At 40.0% G+C, this 15794-nt stretch overlaps 1 protein-coding gene across 4 annotated transcripts in view; it reads right to left on the reverse strand.

Annotated features, from left to right (window-relative positions):
* The window catches only part of ttbk1a (tau tubulin kinase 1a), a 52390-nt gene extending 37473 nt beyond the window's left edge, over positions 1–14917 (reverse strand). Inside the window, exons 1-5 of one of the 4 annotated variants that reach the window (XM_088075142.1) lie at positions 14634–14917; positions 11071–13062; positions 8018–8098; positions 3295–3453; positions 677–824 (exon numbers count right to left, since the gene is read on the reverse strand). In XM_088075142.1, the coding sequence (XP_087931268.1) occupies positions 677–824; positions 3295–3453; positions 8018–8020 (310 nt within the window). In that variant the 5' untranslated portion in view covers positions 8021–8098; positions 11071–13062; positions 14634–14917. The remainder of the gene's footprint in view (positions 1–676; positions 825–3294; positions 3454–8017; positions 8099–11070; positions 13063–14633) is intronic. The other 3 variants (XM_088075143.1, XM_088075144.1, XM_088075145.1) reach the window with 3 other exon arrangements.
* Between the last annotated feature and the right edge of the window lie 877 nt (positions 14918–15794).

Raw genomic sequence — 15794 nt, forward strand, 5'->3', positions numbered from 1 at the left:
CAGTCAAAAACACTGTACAGCAGGGAGACTCAACCGGCTGGGCTTCAGGGCCACTTTAGAAAATGACAGGAGGCCAGGGGCCCGTCACAGCAGACACATACATGTGTCTACGATTTTAGAACATTTCTGGGAATTTAGGATGTTTCTAGGATTTTCTGACATTTCCAGAATTTTAGGAAATTCCCAAGACTTTAGGACATTTCTAGGATTTTAGGATGATTCTGGGATTTTGGGACATTTCTTGGATATTAGGACTTTTCCTAGAACTTTAGGACAATTCTGTGATTTTAGGACATCGGTGTCTCAGCTGTGTCCTCTGTCGGGGGTGTGGGGGATCCTCCTCTGGCTCTTTTTTTGATCAACAAGCTCTATTTTGATGCTGTTTTATGCACTCTGGCACCTTCTGGATAATAAAAGGACAAAAACTATTCCCTGTGTCAATCATTTTATTTTTTTTCTTTAAATAGAAAAAAGTTGGGGGGGCACCTGGCACCCTGTCAGGGACTAACATCGGTGTAAATGTAGGTATGGCCAAATGTGAAAAACTGCCAGTAACAACAGATAAGTTTGTGTTCTCAGTGTCTGAAAATTAAAATCCTCTTAACGCAGACGATACAGCTTTTTACTGTAATAATAATACAACATATAATAAAGACAGAAATTAAAGGTGCCTCACCCTGCAGCTTCTTCAGCACCGCCACCTCCATCTTCAGCACCTGTTTGGGCTGCTGGGCCGACTCCACCTTCAGCGCCACGTTCTCCCGCGTCAGCAGGTCCAGGGCCTCGTAGATCTCCCCGAACCCACCTCCACCGATCTTCTTCAGCTGGGACAAAGGACCCACGACAGACTCTGTATCAGCACAGTCTCATCACCAGTCATCACGACTCAAAGTGCACGTTTGTGCCAAATTGGAAGAAATCCCTTTCGGGTGTTCTTGAGAACAGTGTAAGGTCACAGTGACCTTTGACCAGCACATCTTATCAGTTGGGCATTGAGTCCAAATGCACGTTTGTGCAAAAATTTGAGTAAAATTTCTCAAGTTGTTCTTGAGATATCGCATTCACAAGAATGAGATGGATGCGAGCCAACGCTGACCTTGACCTTTGATTTTTGACCACTGAAATCTAATCATCATTGACTCCAAGTGGGTGTTTGTGCCAAATATAAGAAAACTCCCCAAAAATGTTCTAACAATATCTTGTTCACAAGATGGTTGTTAGGTCACAGTGACCTTTGACCAATGGAATCGAATCAGTTCATCCTTGATTCAAAGTGCACGTTTGTGCCAAATTTGAAGAAATTCCCTTTATGGTGTTCTTGAGATAACATGTTAAGAAGAATGAAATGAATGCAAGGTCAGAGCGACCTTGACCTATGACAACCAGATGTTATCAGTTAACCGTTGCGTTCATGAGAATAAGACAGATGATACTCACACTGATCTTGACCTCTGACCACCGAAATCTAATCAGTTCATTGTTTAGTTCAAGTGGATGTTTGTGCCAAATTTATGGAAACTCCCTTAAGGCCTTCTTGGGAAATCGCGTTAATGAGAATAAGATGCAAGATCACAGGGACCTTTGACCACCAAAATCTACTCAGTTCATTGTAGAGTCCAAGTTAATGTTTGAAAAATATACACAGCTTGGGGGGGAAAAATCTAGAGGAAGGGGAAAATATTATTATTATTATCATTATCATCATTATTATTATTATTATTATTATCACCATTTAGAATTATACAAAATTATTATAATTTTATTATAACTTTTTCACGTGTAATTTCCTTGTTTTTTGGGGTTTTCTTTCTAATTTGCAGCTGATGTTTTTGTACTTTTTACTGATTTCTTGCTAATTTTAAGGCCATTTCTTTTTTCACTGCCTTCTTTGCTCAGGTTTCAAAGGGTTAAAGCCTTCTTGAATTATCGCGTCACGAGAATGAGACGGGCGGACAGAAAACATCATGCCTCGGGCCTCAGAAATCTCAAAAATCAAACCATTTAAAACAATAATTAAAGGATTAAAATCATTCCTTTCTCCACTTCAACCCCTTTTTGTTTTCTTATTTCCATCTCTCCCTCTTTTTAGTCCTTCCTCCTTTTTTAAACTTCCTCTCTTTTTTCATCACCTCCTTCCCCTTTTCATTTCTGTCGGTCCTTCATTTTCACTTCCTGTTTTCACTGTTGTAATTTCTCTGGTTCTGGTTTACGATCGTCGGCTGAGTCCTGCTGAAGTGTCTTTGAGCCAAACGACGTTAAACTACAGGCCGAAAAATGAAATATATTTATATATATTTATTTATACACACTCTCATTCAGATGTATCCATGACTGTGTGTGTGTGTGTGTGTGTGTGTGTGAACGCTGGCGGTTCACTGGTTCAGACAGTAAATTGATCACTGAAGTGCAAACAGCCTGCAGGCTCCACGCTGTGATCTGATTGGCTGAGACAGGCGCTGCGTTACGTAACTTTTTTATTTCAGAAACCACAGGAAGCTGGAGGGACGACAGCCGTGGCTTTTACATCAATTATATGTGTATATTTATACATGTATATTTATACGTGTTAGCCCTTTAAAGACCGCTCACACGTGATTCACATGATTATTTTCTGTCTTTTCCACCTGATCATCCATTCAGGGACGGTTTTTCTATGTACGCTTGTTACATACATTGTGTATTTTCAAAATAAACTGCAGTTTTACCAGGAAATTAATATTTTCTGCTTATTAAATATCTTTTTTTTTTAAATAAACATACACTGTCAGTAAAAATCTTTGTTTTAAGGTTTACTTCCTTAAGTTTAGGCAAAAAAAGATTTAGATTTAGAAATTTTCTTTTTTTTTTTTAAATGGTTTGGCTTAAAATAAGTATGTTTCTTCCTAACATAATGTCATGTGACATGTCACCAGTGTAGCTTGCTATACTTACTAGCACACTTTTTTAAAATAAAATAAATGCAATATAATATTAAAAATTTTAAAAAATATATAGTAAAAGAAATTATTTATCATCTAAAAATGTTTTTAAAAAAAAAAAAATTCACAAAACTGTTTAGATGTAAAAATGTAACTAGAAAGCAATGCAATAATTTAGATATTAGTAATAATAGTAAGAGGAAGACATCTGTAAGCAAAATAATTAAATGAGATGTCTAAAAATACAGTAAAAGATTAATTAATTAATTGAATTGTGAAAGACATAATGAAAGGGTGAAATCCAAAGCTTTTAGAGCTCCACGGCACATTAATGTAAAGTGAGCTGGTGGGGTGGGAGGGTGGGGTCCTGACTCACCACTTTCCATCGGTCTTTGACCATGCAGTTTGGCGGCAGGATGTCGGCCTGCTCGGACGTCCCGTTCATGTTGGCGTTGTCCTGGAGGCCGGGGACTAGGCACTGCATCTGCCAGCCAGACAGAACACGAGCAGCTCCCAGCTTAAAAGAGCCATTTATCTGTGGGGGAGGAGGGGAGAGGGGGGGCAGAGCAGTCAGTACGTTAAACTCACGGCGTGGGTATACTGGGAGGCTCCCAGTCAGACCACAGCCCCGTGCTGGGACAGTTTAAGGACAGGCATTAGAGATGGCTGCTGCCATTAGAAGCCATTCTTCAGCTGGATCAGGCTACAGGCCGGTGGGGGGGCGGGGGTTGGGGTTGGGGGTGTGATGGTATTTGCAGTAACTGGAGCAAATATCATGTGTGCAGAGGAAGCAGCCGGACACTCTGCCTTCATCCCGACGGCCGCCGACTCCGCCCGCCATCTGAGGTCACTACAGGCCGCATCAGGAGCACCGACCAAAAACACCTCACACCAACACCGTATACCACAGAACTACCACAGAAATACTGCAGAAACACCGCAGAAATACTGCAGAAATACTGCAGAAACACCACAAAACTACTGCAGAACTACCACAGAAATACTGCAGAAACACCACAGAAATACTGCAGAAATACTGCAGAAACACCACAAAACTACTGCAGAACTACCACAGAAATACTGCAGAAACACCACAGAAATACTGCAGAAATACTGCAGAAACACCACAAAACTACTGCAGAACTACCACAGAAATACTGCAGAAACAACACAGAACTACCACAGAAACACTGCAGAAATACTGCAGAACTACCACAGAAATACTGCAGAACTAACCCAGAACTACTGCAGAAATACTGCAGAAACACCACAAAACTACTGCAGAACTACCACAGAAATACTGCAGAAACAACACAGAAATACTGCAGAACTACTGCAGAACTAACCTGGAACTACTGCAGAAACACAGCAGAAATACTGCAAAAACACTGCAGAACTACTGTAGAACTACCACAGAAATACTGCAGAACTACCACAGAAATACTGCAGAACTACTGCAGAACTACCACAGAAATACTGCAGAAACACAGCAGAAACACAGCAGAAGTACTGCAGAAATACCACAGAACTACCACAGAACTATAGCAGAAATACTGCAGAAACACCACAGAAATACTGCAGAACTACCACAGAACTAAAGCAGAACTACCGCAGAACTATAGCAGAAATACTGCAGAAACACCACAGAAATACTGCAGAACTACCACAGAACTATAGCAGAAATACTGCAGAAACACCACAGAAATACTGCAGAACTACCACAGAACTAAAGCAGAACTACCGCAGAAATACTGCCGAAACACTGCAGAAAAACTGCAGAACTACTGCAGAACTACCACAGAACTACCACAGAAATACTGCAGAACTACCACAGAACTACTGCAGAAACTCAGCAGAAATACTGCAGAACTACTGCAGAACTACCACAGAACTACTGCAGAACTACCCTAGAAATACTGCAGAAACGCCGCAGAAGTACTGCAGAAATACCACAGAACTACCACAGAAGTACTGCAGAAATACTGCAGAAATACCACAGAACTACCGCAGAAATACTGCAGAACTACTGCAGAACTACCACAGAACTACTGCAGAACTACCGCAGAAATACTGTAGAAACACCTCAGAAATACTGCAGAACTACTGCAGAACTACCACAGAACTACCACAGAAATACTGCAGAACTACCGCAGAACTACTGCAGAAACTCAGCAGAAATACTACAGAAATACTGCAGAACTACCGCAGAAATACTGCAGAAATACCACAGAACTACTGCAGAAATACCAAAGAACTACTGCAGAAATACTGCACAAACATCGCAGAAACACCACAGAACTACCACAAAAACTACAGCAGAAATACTGCAGAAATACCACAGAACTACCGCAGAAATACCACAGAAATACCACAGAAATAAATACTGCAGAAACACCACAGACTGCTCTGACAAAACTACTGCAACAAACCTCATCAGGTTTTTATAACGGTTTGTGACTTTACAGTTAAAGGAACAGTTTGACACGGCGGGAAACTCTCCTCTTCTCTTTCATAGTTTCATAATTAACGTAGAGACTCGAGAGTCGCGTCAGTCCGAAACTCCGATTCTCAGACGGGAAGAGAGGAAGAGGATTTCACTAAGTGTTCACTTATTCCTTTAACCCTCTAAACTCTGCAGCAGAAACCGTCCTCCAGTGCAAACATCGGTATTTTTGATTATAGTTATGTCATTTCTTGGAGTATTTTTAAATACGCCCTGAAATACTAGAAACGTCCTAAAATCTGAGAAACGCCCCAAAATCCTACAGACACTGTAAAATCCTGGATATGTCCTCACATCCTAGAAATGTCCTAAAATACAAAGAATGCCCTAAAATCCTATAAACATCCTAAAAAAATAAGAAATGTCCTAAAATCCAGGAAACATCCTATAATCTGAGAAATGTCCTAAAATCCTGGGAACATGTCTGGGGCTGCTGTGACTCATTTGCAGTAACGTTACACGGTATTTGAGTAACAGCAGCAGAGGCCGAGCTTCTTCTCTGCGATCAGAGGAAACGGCCTGAGAGCGAGCTCTGCCTGACAAGACGACCGCTGGGGAATCTGAGCCCACAGCGGTTGGCGTAAACTTGAAGAAAAGGTGATTTGTCTTTCTGATTTGACCTTTTTTTGTTTTTTTTGCAAACTGATTTAAGTGTTGCACTGGAGGAGCTGACAATCTCTGCTCCGTCACACTGAACGAGGATCAGCAGAGGAGGACGTGTTGTCCCTGATCGTCCCTGGTCATCCATGATTGTCCCTGATCGTCCCTCTCACAGCCGCCGTCTCGCCTACGTTCACCTGTAAGCGCCCGCCCGCTCGTCCGCGGCCGGCCGACCCGAGCTGACCCGCCTCGGCTCTGATGCAGCATGAATGGTCGTCGGTTTTTCGGTGGATTCGTGGGGAAAGTTCACAGTGATGCATGTCAGTCCCCAAAGCATGCTGTTGTGCATGCAATGCCACGGGCCGTCATCGGTGCATGCAGAGCTCAGGCGGACTGCAGATATCATGGAGAGTGTCCGCTGGGTTTCCAGCCAGACCAGCTCTGACAGAGGACTGGACGGACTGGGAGGGAAGGGAGGGAGGGGGGGGCTTCTCTGCACCTGCAGTGATACAGCTGTGTTACACCACAGCAGCAGAACCACCATCATCAGCTGACCGGCAGCTGGGACGCTCTGTAACACTGGAGATGTAGTGAAACCTGCTGCAGACGGCCGGACCGCGCAGTCTGTCTGAGTACGCTGCGACAACCGGCCACTCACGACGCACACCACACCAGTTATATACCGATATACACCCGAAAACCTCAAATAAAAGCCTCGTCCCAGTTAGAGGTCCCTTTTATCAGCCGGGCGTGGCTCCACATTCTCACTAATAAAGGCCTGTGTCTGTTAGGGGCTTGCTCTGGTTACCATGGTTACCATGCAGCTAAATTTTATAGGAATTCTTTGGACGTATAAACCTGGTAGTTGGCTGCTTAGATCACACCGTCATATATACACATAAATACACACACACATATATATATATACACACACACCGGCGGAGAATAAGAGTGAGCGGACACCAGCGGAGACATCAGTGGAGACACCAGCGGAAAATGAGAGTGGAGTGGACATCAGGAGACACTGACGGAGTATGAGAGCGGAAGGGACATTCAGCGAATGAGAGTGAGTGGACATTCGGGGCATACGGAGTATAAACTGAGCGTACGGAGTATAAACTGGGCGTACGGAGTATAAACTGGGCGTACGGAGTATAAACTGAGCGTACGGAGTATAAACTGGGCGTATGGAGTATAAACTGAGCGTATGGAGTATAAACTGAGGGTACAGAGTATAAACTGAGTGTACGGAGTATAAACTGAGTGTACGGAGTATAAACTGAGTGTACGGAGTATAAACTGAGTGTACGGAGTATAAACTGAGGGTACGGAGTATAAACTGAGGGTACGGAGTATAAACTGGGCGTACGGAGTATAAACTGAGCGTACGGAGTATAAACTGAGGGTACGGAGTATAAACTGAGCGTACGGAGTATAAACTGAGGGTACGGAGTATAATCTGGGCGTACGGAGTATAAACTGGGCGTACGGAGTATGAACTGGGCGTACGGAGTATGAACTGGGCGTACGGAGTATAAACTGGGCGTACGGAGTATAAACTGAGGGTACGGAGTATAAACTGGGCGTACGGAGTATAAACTGGGCGTACGGAGTATAAACTGGGCGTACGGAGTATAAACTGGGCGTACGGAGTATAAACTGGGCGTACGGAGTATAAACTGGGCGTACGGAGTATAAACTGAGGGTACGGAGTATAAACTGGGCGTACGGAGTATAAACTGGGCGTACGGAGTATAAACTGGGCGGTCCAGCAGCGTCTCAGCAGCAGATCAGAGTGAAACATCCTGACAGATTCTGTCTCTGCCTTCACACCTCCAGCTGCTCTCCTTCTTCTTCTTCTTTGTCTTCTTCTTCTTCTGTGCCTACTGATCTACCAGTTGCTGTTACTGGGAGGGAGGGGGTGGGGGGGGGTGCTCTGCCAGAAGCCAGTTTGCATCATTCCAGTTTTGATCTGAGGAAGTCAGTCAGAGCTCACCATAGTTCTGAGCTCCCGGAAAACCTGACGGCTTACAACAAATCCTGAGCGGGACAAAACCCTTCCTGTTCCTGTGTTAGCCTACAAGCCAAACAGAGGGCACAGTTAACCAGGAGAGGAGGAGGAGGAGGAGGAGGAGGTCCGACCTGCACACACAGGGTCAGACGGTGACATCACAGGGGGGCGGAGCATGGAGGCCAGCAGATTAAAGAACAACAGCTTCAGCAAATATCCTCCGAGCTCAACTGTTTTCATTCATTGACCTTTTTTTCCACTTGAGGACAAATTCACCAAAACACAGCAGCGTCGGTGCTCCTGCAGGAGTAACGTTTGCTCCCGGAGTCAGAGCGAGCGCCGCGGTGTTCAGCGCTGCAGAAACGCTCTGACTTCTCTGTATTTCTTTAAACCAATCACAGCCATGCTGGGCGGAGCTGAGCCCAGGACGCGGCAAAGGTGCTCTTGCAACAAAAAAAAAAGTCACGCTGGAATTTATTTTGGTTAAACTTTTGCACGAGTCATTAAAACGGCGCCGCGAGAGAAAATTAAAGCGGGCCTGAATTTAATCTCCATGTTGATGAAAGTGACACCACCAGTGGTGCTGCGCGACCAAACAGGACGGCGTTACAAACCGTAACAGCGGTTTGTTCTCCCGTCTGCTAACGGAGCCAAAACCGGTTCAAACCGACAGAAGTCAAACTGGAGGTCCGACTGGACGTGTTTTGGTGAATCTGCCGTCAGACGGAATAACGGAGAGAAGAAGAAGAACCACACAGCAGTTTGATGTTAGTTATCAGCAGCTCAGAAACAGCACGAGTCTCACATTTCACATTTCACATTTCACATTTGACATTTGACATTTGACCCAGCAGGAAACAGGAAGACCGCGAGCTGCACGCCGAAATAAAGCTCACGTCTCAGGAGCTTCTTAAAGATTTGAATCTGAATAACTTCATCACTTTTTGTGAATTTAAGATTTAAGATATCCGTACAAAATTATAATATAATGTGCCACATTACAACAACGTTAGAATGTAATCTGATATTGTTGGGACGACGTTAATTAATAATTAATGAATATTAATTTAATATTAATGGGATTTGATATTGTTTGTATTTATTGTATTGGTGTTGTTTTTAGTGGATTTATTGCTGCCTTTTTAACGGCACTTTTTTCTGTACAAATAAAGTTATTTTAATTATTATTATTATTATGATTATGAAACGAGCCGCTGAGAGGCGGCTTCTCGTTTCTTTGTATTGTGTGTGTGAATACTCATGACATTACAATAAAAATAAATCTTAATCTTATAATAAATAATCTAACAAAAGTTCTTCCGTACATCAAAGTTTGTCTGCGTATTTCATATTTCTTACATCATATTATTATTGATGTTCTGCTAAGGCAACAATAATATTGGATTTATCATAAATATTTTACTTTTATTAATGATTAAATTTGCAGTGTTTTTTGCAGATTTTAGCAAAGACAGAAGCCTCAAACTGTAAATCTGCATATTTAACCTTTGTTCAGCAAAAAATGTATAAAATGTAAAATGTATCATAAATGAATTGATTCAATTAATGGTTGAACTTTTCACTTTAAAAGCTGCAGCGTTTAAACAAACATTGAGATAAAAGATCATCATATAAACACAATTTCTGTCCGAAATTAAGTGCTGACAAAAATGTCAGAAAGAACTTTATAATTGTTATGTGATGAAATGTAACGATGTTTTCACTTTTGCTCCGCTGCAGCAAAAAAATAGATTTATTAAAAATACATTGGTTGTTAAAAATAGTAAATGTGACAACAAATAACAAAATCTACAGACCACAAGATAAACATTTATGTCAGAAATAAATATTAAACTTTAAGTTTCATTTTTAAGGATTTCAGTGATTGTTTTTTTCATGGTTTTGGTGCAAAGCTTGTAACACTGTATGAATTTGTGCTTGTTAACAATTAAAAATACATCAATTTAACAAAATCTCAGAACAAAATATTATACAACTTTATGTATTTCTGATTATTTGACTTTTTTTCTATCTTTTCTTTATCTGGTTGTTTTCAGTTTGTGAATATCTGGGTTTTTTTTAAATATGTTAAAAAACAAACATTTTTTTGAGGATTTATTTTCAATATTTAATGGTTTTCACTTTTTGATAAATGTTTTAATCTAAATGTGTTTTTCTTTATTTTCTAAATGATAATGAAATCAATCAGGGGTTTTGTTGTTGGTTTGTTTTGTTATCAGATCAAATTATTTATTTATTTATTTATTGGATTTCGGCACAAAAGTTGTTCCGTATATAAAACTGTGAATCTGCATATTTAATCTTTGTGTATAATAATTGTCTCTGCTAAAAATATAAATGCCCAAAAACGTTTTGCTTTAATCAAAAGTTCTAACTTTGTGATTTGTTTTTATTTGAAAGCATTTTTCTTAATTTTCTAAAAGATAATGAAAGCAATGGGGTTTGTTTTTGTTTATTTGTTGATATCAGATCATCAGATAATTATTTATTTATTTATTTACTGAATTTGGCACAAAAGTTGTTCCGTACATCAGACTGTAAATCTGCGAATTCAAACTTTGTTTCTTTGAATCATTTTTGTTTCTTTGAATCATTTTTGTTTCTTTGTATCATTTTTGTTTTGCTCTGAATTTATTTTTGTAAAAATGAATAAACTGAATGAATGTTTCAGTGACACACTTCCGCTCTGGTCCAGGTCTATCTCTGCCCCCCCACCCCTCCCGGACTGAGTCTCTCCTCTCTGCAGTGCACAGTCATGGGGGCGCTGTGCGCATGCGCACCATCGCATCCTACTGATCAATAAATCTGGCCCGGACTGACCCGGGTTATGAGTCAAAGACCAGAACAGAGACACAAAACCGGATCTGACCATGTTCTTATCAAACTGGTCTGATCCGGATCAATAAAAAACCAGTTCACGCATCACTGCGGGACTCACTCACACACCCAACTAATCTGTGAGGTCCGGACCAGACCCGGACCAGACCCGGGCCGGACCCGGGCCGGATCAGGCCTACCTGGCGCACCGTCCGCTCCTTTTCCGCCTTTTGGGAATCTTCATCTGGGAGTTTATTTCGGCACAAAACGTCCTGGTCCAGAAAACCCACCGTTCCTCTGAGGGGGGGCCGGGCTCCGGGCCTCACGCTCCTGCAGCACTAAACCACCATCCACGGTCCAGGTACCGGAGCGGACAGGACCGGTATCCCGCTGCAGGACCCTCAGAGTCTGTCCGGGTCCGGGTCCTCCTCCGGCTCTCCGCTGCTGCAGAGGAGGAGGAGGAGGAGGAGGAGGAGGAGGACGACGACGGAGGACGGAGGATGCGGACTGATCCTCCTGCTGGACCGGCTCTGGGGCTCAGACCGGGACAGACCGGATCCAGAGGCCGGGAGAGGCAGCGCCGGGCCGGCAGTCAGAGGCGGTGTGTGGGGGTCCGGGTCTCCGGCTCCAGCCTGTTTGTCCGCACTGCAGCTCCGCATCCACCCGCGTCAAACCCGCATCACCCCGCACAACCACCGCATCCGGCCGGCGCTTTCAAAATAAAACTACAGCAGCTCCACAGCACATAAAAAGTGTTTTCAGCTCAGAGTCTGAATTCTTCTGACCTGCTGACACCCAAAATGACTTTCACCAATTCATCTATTTTATGCATCATTTCACCACATATTCCTGTATATTTCACTTATCTTTTAATTATTTATTGTCATTATTCATCATCCTTTTTTATAACTTTGTTTTGTAAATTATTGTACACAAATGTACAAAATATACTTTATCACATTTCTATATTCATACAGTCAATATTAATAATACAGGCATACCTGACTTTGGTGCTACTAATCACAACACTGTGTACCTCTGCCTTTTAATAAAGAAGAGCAAATACATGAATATGATATATAAAATAAGAACATATACATGTATAAAAACTGAAACTATACAGGAGCATTTGAAGTATTTATTCATGATTACTTTGTCTATTTCTGTCCTCGAAACACTTTAATTTTCCTTATGAACATCAACAAAGGATTATTTTGTTTTAAAGATTAGCATTATTTGCATTTTATTTATTTATTTTCATTATTATATTAAAAATGCCTTTAGTTTAATGTTTTTCAAGGTTCAGCTAAATCTGAAAAAGACTATTTTGTTTTTTTGGTCTCATTTTTGTTTTTTTGCAAAGTTTTACATTAAAAATGTTCATTTGCAAAAGTAAAATGTCACGTTTTGCATTTTGAAGAAACACAATGAAAGCTGCAGTGTGAAGGATTTAAAGTGAATATAATGACAGTCTTTTTTTCTTAGCTGAAAATAAAGATGGTTGTATTTTTTTACCTCTCAGTGTAGACACACAGAGATCGCCACGTTTCTACAGGAGCCCGGAGCGGACAAACCAAACACCGCTGACAGAATTACACGCTGACATTTTTGTGCTCGCGTCTCCACGAGCAGCGAATCCCGAAAAAAACAGATTTTTTTTTTTTTTTTTTACATGAAACATTTTTCTTCAGTGGAGAATTCAGCTCCTAAAAAATAAAAGTATCGTTTCAGGAGAAGCTTCAGCTGCTCAAAATCTGCAGAAATTAAAGACGTCACGAAACCCCAAATCTGACAACTTTAACACGAAACACTACACACACAAAACGTGTCCTGCTGCTCACACGCAGGGACGGACACTCTGTGAAACTGTGAGGACAAACTGTCCAACAACAACATTTCTCAACACACAACTGCAAAATATTGAGGATTTCACCGTCTACAATCCAGAAAACCGTCCGAAGATCCAGAGAATCCGAAGAAATGTGGGCAGGTAAACCGTGACCTTTGACCCCTGCCGCTGCACTGATGCCTGTCTGCAGGACATTATTCGATGAGTTCAGGGACACTTTGGAAAACCAGCGTCAGTAAAGTCGGTTCAACCAGATCCGAAAGACGCCGACGTCTCAGAGCTGATGGACTGACAGTCCACATTTCAGCAGGGACGTCCCGTCCTCCAAGACCACCGAGACCAGCTGAAAACGTACGGCAATTTTTAAATAAAACGTTTCAGCAATGTCTGTTTCTATGATTTAAAAACAAAAAAAACGTAAAATAGGCAATTTTGTAAAGAAGATAGATGGCATGATTTATTTTTTTTTTAAATTTTGGTGATTAAAAATCATCTTCAAACATTTTGTGATTTTTAAGGAAAACATTTTGGCATTTTTAGTCCTTTAGTCTGTGGCTTTTTTTCTTTGAAATGTTTGATAATTTTATCTGACAATGTTTTGGCAATTTTTCTTTAAAAAGTTTTGGCAATTTTTTAAGAAAACATTTTAGCCAATTTTTATTTGTAATTTTTTCTTTAGAGATTTTGGGCATTTTTTAAGGAAAAAATTTCAGCATTTTGGTTTTTCTTTTTCACTTTTAAATTTTTGAGGATTTTAAAGGAAAATAGTTTGGTGATTTTCTTTACTTTTAAATAATTATAATATAAATAATAAAATAATATAAATCAATTTATTTTCAGGGTAATGGACAATCGAAAACACACATCCTCTAAAAAAACAACACCATGTTTTTATACTAAATTTTAAGATTTAGAGATATTTATATACATATATATGATTTTACAGTTTGTTGGATTCTATCGTACTGTATGTATTTTAAGAGATTTTTAAATAAACATACAGAGTAAAAATAACCAACACCACACTTTTTTAACTAGTCTATTTTTTAATTTAATTTTTATTTCTTATTTTTTCATAATTACTTCAATCTTTTGTATTAATGCCATTTATCATATTTATTTTCAGGGGATTTCAACACATTCTCCCACCTCTCTGTTTTCATACCACGTTGCTTTTTTAATATACTTTATTTTTAAGTGTTTCATTCATTTGATTGTCTTTTATATAGAGTATTTATTTTATTTTGAAAATACATAGCATAATTTTATAGCATAGCACAAAATTTGGGTTGATTTGTTTTTATTTCAACATTTTTGTAAGGTTGTTTTCTTTTGGGAATTATATTTTTCTTGAAATTTTTTGAGTGATTTTCAAATGTTATTTGCAGCTTTCTTTTTCTTTAAATTCATCAGGCTTTTTTGTAATCTACATACCACCTTGATCTTTTTAGATATACTTTATTTTTAAGCCTTTTATTGTTATTTTATTGTATTGGTTTTATTTTGAAAATACGGAGCGGACGCTGTGGGAACCTTCCTGTCTTTATGATGAGGAGCGGCTCAGTTCAGTCCCACCCTCCAACCAGCACCTGAACGCCTCATCCTCCCTCCATTCACCGTCGGGCCTTTCTAACGTTATTACAACGTTGTTCTAACGTTATTCTAACGTTGTCAGCCTCAGCGGCGCTTCGACTCCCAATAAAACACAATAAATCTGATCGATTATCTCCTGATGAGATTCTACTGATCCGACATCCTGCCTGTGGCCTCACACGCACACACACACACACACACACACACACACGCACACATGCACGCACACCGAGCGCCTCTCGTCGCTTCGGTTTCCTGTTCGATAATCGCTTCGATCAGCTGATCGATAAGTTTGTGATGTTTGTTTGTTTGTTTTCTTACCTGAATGTTGTTTTCTGTCCGGAGCCGAGCAGGATGCTCCTCCTCCTCCTCCTCTGCTCCATCTCTACAGCATCAGCACCACACACACACACACACACACACACACAAACACACACACACACACACACACACACACACACACACACACACACACACACACTCTTCCTCGGCGCCTCTGAAGGCTGCAGCTGCTCCTCAGCTCCTCCTGCTGATCTGGAGTCAGTTTAAACACACAGGTGTTACTGAGGCTGCGCGGTTTTTAACGTTTTTGGCAAATTTCATTTTCTTTTTTTGTGCATTTTTTGGCTTTTTTAAAAATGTTTTCAAAAATATGATTTTTTTGGGGGATTTTTCTTTTCATTCATTATTTGGTGATTTTCTTTAAAAAAATTGGTGGTTTAAAAATGTTTGGCAATTTTTTTTTCCAGTAAAAATATTTGGGGTGATTTTTTTATGATTAGTTTTTATTTAGTGATTTTGTTTTCTTTTGAAGTTCTTTCTGTTTTATTTTTTGGTGACTTTTTCTTAAAAAATGGTGATTTTTAAATTATATTGGCAATTTTATAATTTTTTGGTCATTTAATTTCTTTGAAAACATTTTATTTCTTTGAAAACATTTTATTTCTTTGAAAACATTTTATCTCTTTGAAAATGTTTGGCGATATTTTTCTTTTAGACATTTTTAGTGATTTATAAAATGTTTGGCATTTTACTTTTTCTTAAAAACTTGTTAGTAATTTAAAAAAATGTGACTGTCTATAAAACCATTTTTTAAAAGATTATTTTTCTCTACAAACATTTGGAGGGTTTTTTTTTCCTTTCAAACTTTTTGCTGAGTTTTAAAGACAATAAGCTTAACAAACCTTCAGGCTGCAAAAACATCAGAAACTGTCACTTCATGTGGACCGATCCGCCTCCTCTGGTAAATAAAGAACAGTCCCTTAGGCCTCTTCTTTTGACTCACTGAGTTAAAGTATCAGCAGTAAAAGTACACGAGTATTCTCAGCTTCTAAATTTAGACTCAAACATTTTAGAGGAGAATTTTTCTTGTTTTAAAACACAGATTTTTTTAAAACAAAAAATTGAAATATACTCTAGTGTTTCCTGAGGTCGTTTCCTCCGGCTGTCTGTCCTCACCGGAAAACTTTTACTTCTATAATA

The sequence above is a fragment of the Plectropomus leopardus genome, chromosome 3 (assembly GCF_026936395.1).
Source record: "Plectropomus leopardus strain MGB_pleo_1.0 chromosome 3, ASM2693639v1, whole genome shotgun sequence".
Classification (NCBI taxonomy): Eukaryota; Metazoa; Chordata; class Actinopteri; order Perciformes; family Serranidae; genus Plectropomus; species Plectropomus leopardus.